At 31.5% G+C, this 8,328-nt stretch overlaps 1 protein-coding gene across 1 annotated transcript; it reads right to left on the bottom strand.

Moving 5' to 3' along the window:
- Positions 1-2,799: 2,799 nt before the first annotated feature.
- LOC143079661 (uncharacterized) lies at positions 2,800-5,927 on the bottom strand. The gene is made up of 2 exons (XM_076255124.1): positions 5,773-5,927; positions 2,800-3,280 (listed from the first exon to the last, which is right to left on the bottom strand). Exons 1-2 carry the CDS (start codon positions 5,855-5,857, stop codon positions 2,889-2,891), a joined length of 477 nt encoding a protein of 158 aa, XP_076111239.1. The 5' UTR covers positions 5,858-5,927; the 3' UTR covers positions 2,800-2,888.
- Between the last annotated feature and the right edge of the window lie 2,401 nt (positions 5,928-8,328).

The raw sequence follows: 8,328 nt of genomic DNA, 5'->3' as shown, positions 1-8,328 counted from the left end.
TAAGATAAATGACCGGTGTCTCAAATGTATTGCTGTAGAACAGAAATGATAAAAATGACCAAGCATTTTCTAATTTTGTGTGTTGGCTTATCATTGTCCATGAACTATTTTCGATCTAACTTAAAGATAGAAATATAGATCGATCAATGTGTCTGTTTGTCACGAAATTTAAATTCAAGATAAAAGTAAAAGCGGTTTATAATTCGGTATAATTCGGTATAATTCGGTATAAATAGTGCAAAAGTCTGATAGGAAGTAATCTTGGAAATCAAGACCTTTACATACTTTCAATGAATTTAATTTGAATAACCTGAAAAGAGAAACGAACAAAGGTTGAATAAGTGACCGAACGTGTTCATAAAACACATTTTGCTTTATTCGAATATGAAAATTCTTTGCTAGTTATATGTACAAGTAACCGTTAAGTCAGACATGGGTACATTTATACAGTTTCGTTGACATTCATTTAATTGTTTATTAATTGTATGTATATTGGCCCTCTGTATTGACCATGCTCTAAATCTGTCAATTATGGTTGAAGAAGTCCCGTATATATACATCTGTGTGTTCAACAATAACAGCAACAAAAATATATGCATCACATATATAAACATGTAGTGATGAAATATAACCGTCATTGTATTATATCAAAGGTTAAATAAGTGACCGAACGTGTTCATAAAACACATTTTGCTTTATTCGAATACGGAAAATGAAAGTTCTTTGCTAGTTATGTGTATAAGGTAACGTTAGGTTAGACATGGGTACATTTATACAGTTTCGTTGGCATTCATTTAATTGTCTATTAATTGTATGTGTATTGGACCTCTGTATCTACCATGTTCTAAATCTGTCAATTATAGTTGAAGATGTCCCGTATATACATCTGTGTGTTCAACAATAACAAAACAAAACAAAATATATGCATAACATATATAAACCTGTATTGATGAAATATATAAGTTATATCAATTTTCTTAAACGTATACCAATTTATGTTCATAGAATTATACGATATTCGATGTAGCTTAAATAACATTTATTGTAAATAAAAGACATTTTGTCCTGGAATTTCCGATTATATTGATCTTATTAATGCCATGTATGTAAGAAGGCACTTCAACATCAACATGAGGTCAAGGACTGCACCATGTTCAATGCATGATCATCTAATTACATTATCCGATTGGTCAGTTCTTGAGATCGGTAATTGATATCAAATTTCTACATGTGCTTGGACATGCGGTCAATCGCCTTTGTTTTGGGAGAGAGAAAATATCGTTTTGAATTTTATCTGAAAACCCTCCCATTTCCCTCCCTTTTAAGTGTTATCATATAGGACATTTATTTTTCTTTAAACATGAATTAATTACAATACATGTGTTCATGTAGTGTTTATATAATTTGTATATACACATGTTGGTGAGTTAATTTTTCAACTCACTTTTTTTGGTCATTTTTATGATGTTTATTTTGTTACGGTGTTGCACATTTTCAATCCCACCTTTGCTTATTAAATTCATTGTCATTTATGCAGTACTATTATAATTGTTAGGATGTAAGTTGCATTTTAATTAATTTCTGAATAAATGACATTTTACTCAACTTGTGTTTTATTGACATAGTATGGAATCAAACAAACAAATAAAGTTGATAGAGGACTGCGTTAACATATCTCCCAAATCATCAAATTTTACTAAGAAAATCTGAGAATGACCTTTCAATCATTAAATTTAACTTCATTTTCAATACTTTAATATTTCTGTTTCATTATATCAATGTTTATCTGATCCATAAATAATAATATCTATTTTAGTACATTTCGAAGAAATATTAAACTTGGCCTGATTAAATTGCGTACCAATATGATCATCAAAGACCTGTAATTAACACCAAATGTCAAAATGACACAATCATTAAGTTATGACAAGACAGCCACTGACTCATAATAGGACATAAAATAAGGCGGGAATGTTTAAATAAGGTTTTGAAGTTCCATTATGTTAATGAAATAACATATGTTTTGTACACAAAGAACATACAGAACAAACAAAACAAATCGGTGTTTGAAAAGATATGGACTCTATGATAAAAGTATAACGAAAAACAAGTACAACTGACACAATGATAAAGAATAACGTATCAAAGAATTCTAACAGTATCACAAAAGAATTAACTGGCTGATGCGAGAGCATGTCATTTTACACTCACAGATTAGTTGTAACATGAATATTTTCTATTGAACAGAATACTGTTTCAAATATAAGTATGCACTTTGATGTCGCCCGTCAACCATAGACCACGCGCAAGAATGAAATAAAATTTGAAGTGAAGTAGAATTTTATGTGAGATGCATGGCTGTTTTGTATACTGTTAATACAAATTAATCCTGGAATTTATAATTGCAGTTTTCATTAGTTTCAGACTGATACACCATGGATCTTATACCATAAAAATATGTGGTCATCCAATTAAAAGATTGATGTCAAACGAGTTGAATAAGAAATCTTCTGCCTTTTACAGAATGATTGGTAATCAAGAACAATCATATAAGCAAGCAAAGAAAAGCTACTCTCAATTACAACAACCGTTTTTACCAGCAGAACAATATCGCAGGGAAAATCTAAAATATGTCGAATTCATATTAACAGCTGATTATCCACTAGAAAAATTGATCCTACTAAAAAAAGAAAGCCAATCTTAGTCTACCCAGTATTTGAAAGCATGAGCACCTAATAAGTTCTAGATAGATACTAGTAATACTTTTGTTCCATGGACTAACAAAAACATTAATGACTGTTTGATACCATTATTATATTTTATTTCATATTAATTTCCCTCGTTACACCTCTAAACTAATATGCTATTATCATTTAAGAAAATGTTATTTAATGAAGCATTACATCTGTACACTGGTAAAACTGTGGTGGAACCCCTGTATCTGGATTCATCGTATTGTAGACTACTTGGATCATGTATTTTCCTTTCGATGCTGTTTTTGGAATCATCATTGAAGTAGAATATATTGACAGAGATGGTTCACCCATATCCATTATGGTTGCAGTAGCTGTTGCTGTGGATGCATTGTCCATCATTAGGTTGACTTTAAAATTTCCTGGAGTAGGTTTAGAATAATGATCAAGATTCTTCTGAATGACAACTGTAACATTTTCTCCAGTTTTGAAGTAAGTTGGATTCATTCCCGCCATTCGACCTCCACATGGTGAAGCAGTTAAACCGCAATCATTAGCACCGGCTTTGTTTATACCCATCATTGTACCTGTAAAAATAAAAAAAACTCAAGTCTTTAAAAGAAATGTTTCATTCTATTTTCAACTGAGGAGTTGTTTCTTTTTTCGTATAAGACGCAAATCCACGTAAGTAAGCAATATTAGAAATATTTGATCAAGCAGACAACAAAATAAGTAAAAAAAATCATAAAACTAAAGCATATACGACGAAAACAGTCTTCTAGCTTGGGAAGGTACGTTTATCAGTTTTGATATTCCTATAAAAAATTAAAAAGTTGTCATATGAATGCTAATGGGACCACTATCTAGCAAAGAGCAAAAGACGTAGTTTTGTGAACTATAGGTGACCATCAGGTTTTCAACGATGAAAATAACCCATAACGTAATGTTAACCATAAAAGGAAAAGTTATTTGAACAATCTACGTCATTTGAACTATTTTCGATAGTTTTCTCAATGGGAATCACATCACATCTTCTTGTTATTATATACAACAGATGAACAGTAGAACAGTTCAACAATGGTTAGTTATTTTTATAAATAGGACAAATCCATAAGTTGAGAATGGAAAGGGAAATGTGTCTAAGACAACAACCCGAACAAAGAGCAGACAATCTACATTCTATTGACAACTGTCTAGTCTTATTTAGTAGTATATAGGGAATGATAAAAACGACTTAGTAAGCAGTTATCATATATCTAGTCATGGTTACTATCGTCTGAACTGAGATTTAGAAGTAAAAGATATCTGATATTTTCTTAATTTCATAACACATCATCGTTGATATTTTTTTCTTATACTAGTATTTTATGATATTTACTATACATCATGGTTGTTTTTTAAGAATATTGTATTCAGATATTTTAGACAAAGTCAACGGTTTCCACTAACAGAACAGAAACTGCATAATGTATCGTTTCTGGGACACTAGTCATCCCCGTTATTTTTGTCATTTAATATTGCTCAATATTTATGGCTGGCAAAAAGTAAAATGACAAATATACTGAACTACGAGGAAAACTCAAAACGGAAAGTCCCTAATCAAATGTCAAAATCAAAAGCTCAAACACATCAAACGAATGTATAACAACAGTAATGTTTCTGACTTTGTACAAGGATTTTCTTATGTAGAAAATGGTCGATTGAACTTAGTTTTATAGAAAGCTAAACCTCTCACTTGTATAACAGTCGCATCGAATTCCATTATATAGACAATAATGCGTGAACAAAACAAACAGACATAATAGTTAAAAATGTCAATAATACATCAGGCAACATTGTGCTATAATCCTAATCACTATAACACTTTTTTGGTAAATCTGATGACAAAAAAGAAGTTTTTCTCCAAAACTGAACATAAAATTTCAGTGATAATTATCTCGTCGTATAAGAATTAGTACGTATTGAGCGTATTTTTACTTTTCGTTTTTAATCCAGTTGGATTTTAAAGTAGTTATCAAATGTACCAGGATTATAATTTAGTACGCCAGTCGGGCGTTTCGTCTACATAAGACTCATCAGTGACGCTCATATCAAAATATTTATAAAGCCAGACAAGTACAAAATTGAAGAGCATTGAGGATCCAAAATTCCAAAAAGTTGTGCCAAATACGGATAAGGTAATCTGTGCATGGGAAAAGAAAATCCTTAGTTTTCCGAAAAATTCAAAGTTTTGTAAACAGGAAATTTACAAAAATGACCACATTATTGATACTCATGTCAACACCGAAATGTTGACTACTGGGCTGGTGATACCCTCGGGGACGAAACGTCCACCAGCAGTGGCATCGACCCAATGGTGTAAATAGTTATCAAAGAAAACAGGTTTATAATTTAGAACGCCAGACGCGCGTTTCGTCTACATAAGACTCATCAGTGACGCTCATATCAAAATATTTATAAAGCCAAACAAGTACAAAATTGAAGAGCATTGAGGATCCAAAATTCCAAAAAGTTGTGCCAAATACGACTAAGGTAATCTATGCCTTGGAAAAGAAAGAGACTGTTAATTTTATTTCATCCGTATGCTAGTTTCTAAAGAGCCCAACACAAAGTTAGTACAAACTTGTAGAGACTTAAATTGGTAATAGTTATCAAAGGTACCAGGATTATAATTTAGTACGCCAGACGCGCGTTTCGTCTACATAAGACTCATCAGTGACGCTCATATCAAAATATTTATATAACCAAACAACTAAATGTGTGCTTTTGTGCTTTTATTTTTTTTACTTGTTTAAAAGTTTGATGAAGGTTCATGGAAAAAGATGGAAAGAGTTGGCATGCAGAATTTTCGTTGAAACATCTGGCACAAAACTAAAATTAAAAGTGAAGGAGACATCATTAATGGCTAGTAACACATAAATGACAAAGATAAACAAGACTCATTTAAAAAGGTGTAACGAAAAATAGTCCGAGATGCTCATCTATCTATATTGCTTATTGTAAACGATTAAAAATTTTGATACTTAAATTGCGTTATGTCAAGTAAACTGTATTCAAAACCATACGTTTCACTACTTACCTCGTTGAGGAGGGCTCAATAAACACAAATGTGCTGAGCATGCTGCAACCAAACTACCAACAACTACAAACTGGAGGAAATTCATGTTGTAATATATTGTTTTTGTCTATGCTAAGCAAACGAACAAGCTTATATATAACATAAAACTAGTTTATCTCAGATATGATAAGGCATGATTGATAAACGCTTTCTAAATTCCTTAAGTTACCTTGAAAATGTGAAGGACTAAAGTATTGTGAAAATTTCTATAACTTATATATTCTTCTACAAGTTTGAAGTTCAAGTTTGTAATTTCTCAAAGACTTAAACACGGGGATGTGATAAGTAAAAAGTAAATTAATCAGCAAATATAGCAAAGTAAAGAATAATACAGTGAATATTATAGTTATTCATTGACATATATACATATACATAAAGTATTAAATTGTAAGGGAGATTTAATCTACATGGTACAGAACATCAAATTTACGATAACGTTTGACTGGAAATGTAATTTGTATTTATTTTGAAATAAGCCATTTTTAAACACAAATGATTCTAATCTATGAATAAAAGAGTGACCAAAAATTAATGCACGTCTGATCATGGTTCAAAGGCAAAAATTGAAGTTATCAAAAAAATGAAAAATAATAAGGTTCGCTTTTACCTGAAATATAGCTCTACTTTCAACAAAGATGGACCTTCCTCAGATCTTTGGAATTTCACAAGTAGTTGGAAATCAGCCCTTGCAAGTAGGCTCTCTGAATATAACACAGAAATCTGCATACAGTAAATAACCTCCTCTTTTTGGAAAACAACACAGCCTCACAGATTCAGCTTCAGCTATACACAGCGATCCTGTTTTTGCAAAAAGTTACAAAATATCTTCCAATTTTCAAATAAATGATGTTTCTTCTTTCAGAGAAATTAACTGAATGGCTGCATGTCCAAGTTCATGCAATAATCTGTTCTTAATTGTCCCTCCCCAAAACTGGCTAATCCATTTCCTTATTTGACAATAGCACACCTTGGCCTCAGGCGGGAGATAAAGTTTTTACACTCATGATGTACAATACTGCCCTAGACCCCAGATGGCTTATCCCCAGATAATATTACTACGAGATGATATTATGCAAATATAGCCGTTGTATGAGGTCGATACAAGGATATATTGACCTGAAAGAAGTATATTGACTGAGGACGAAGTCCGAGGTCGATATACTTCTTTGGGTCGATATATCCTGTATTGACCTCATACAAAGGCTATATTTGATATATTATTAATTTCCGACCAGTTTTGTATCAAAATCGTCATTTAGGTTTGTTGGAACTTTATAGATATTACATTGTCCCCTTGACAATAACAACATATTAGTTGTTATTTCATTTACTTTTTTTTGGACATCTTATGTATTTGAAGATTTTTTTCGTCAAATAATCGATCACAGATATCATTTGTTTCAAAACGTTAAACAATATCCTGAAATTCATTACATGACGTCACAAAGTATATCGGTTTTTAGATATTCTAAAAATAACCGTGCAATATGCTTTTTGCCGGTCAATATGCTTTTTGCTATCCGCCGTTTTCTCTCTACCTTCGAAAATATAGTTTAACATGTGACTATCCCTAAACGAATCAAATTTGTTAAAATATACGAATTAATAATATTAATTAATCCTCAATGATTATCTGAACTTGCAGACAAAAATGTTTTTATTTTCAATAAATTTATTTTGCTGTTAGAAGGTAATTCGGTAAAATCTTGTTTGAATAAGATTAAACACTTTGCTGATGTATTTTTGTATTACAAGACATTAATTCCACCACGTTTCGGACCCGGTTAATTGCAACATAAGATGTGACTTAAGATAGGTATAAACTGTGCATTAGGTTCAGAATGTTAACAGAACAAGTGAAAATAAGAAGACAGCATTGATCAGCATTCAGACTAATGTCATCGACTGATGCTAACTGAAAAAGCTATGCTTAACACATGTAAAACGACAATAACACTATTTGGTAATTAATGTTACCAAATAAAACAAAAGTTTTGAAATTGTCGAACATGTTTGTTTCTTTATAACTATATTAATTACATTCCAATCGGAAATATTTACAGGTAAGGCCAAAGGTGACATGGCGTACAGTCCAAAGATGCACACGAAGTGTTGATACTTTATAATGATATGCTATCAGTACATTGGTTATTGATTCTTTAGATTTTTTGATTCTCTTATGCATTTATCCAGTCGTTCTTGAGATAAAGGATACATCAGATACAGTTAAGTCTACTTCATATCTTGACTTACATCTACAAAATGACAATGAGGGTTATTTGAAAACAAAACTTTACGACAAAAGGGATACCGGTAAAATAGCTTCCCAATTGTGGACTTTCTATGTAGCAACATTTCGGCAGCGCCTGCATAAGAACTATATATATATATATCTCCAAGTTTAAACTATATTCTAGGGGCTTAAATTTACTATCATGATCTTCTTGATAGAAGGTTTCTGCTAACAAGGAAGCTTTTAATGTTTCAAGTGTTGAAGTCGAAATCATTTCCTCATGC

Source organism: Mytilus galloprovincialis, chromosome 6 (assembly GCF_965363235.1).
Source record: "Mytilus galloprovincialis chromosome 6, xbMytGall1.hap1.1, whole genome shotgun sequence".
Lineage (NCBI taxonomy): Eukaryota > Metazoa > Mollusca > Bivalvia > Mytilida > Mytilidae > Mytilus > Mytilus galloprovincialis.
Note: the sequence above shows the minus strand (reverse complement) of the source record. Positions and strands in the feature narration are given on the sequence as shown.

What these genes read in the sequence shown, in the direction of transcription:
- LOC143079661 (XM_076255124.1), bottom strand. Translation starts at nt 5,857, where the DNA reads ATGAATTTCCTCCAGTTTGTAGTTGTTGGTAGTTTGGTTGCAGCATGC. An exon ending in ATTGAGCCCTCCTCAACGAG is followed by an intron (nt 3,281 to 5,772) that starts GTAAGTAGTGAA and finishes TTATTTTTACAG; the next exon opens with GTACAATGATGGGTATAAAC.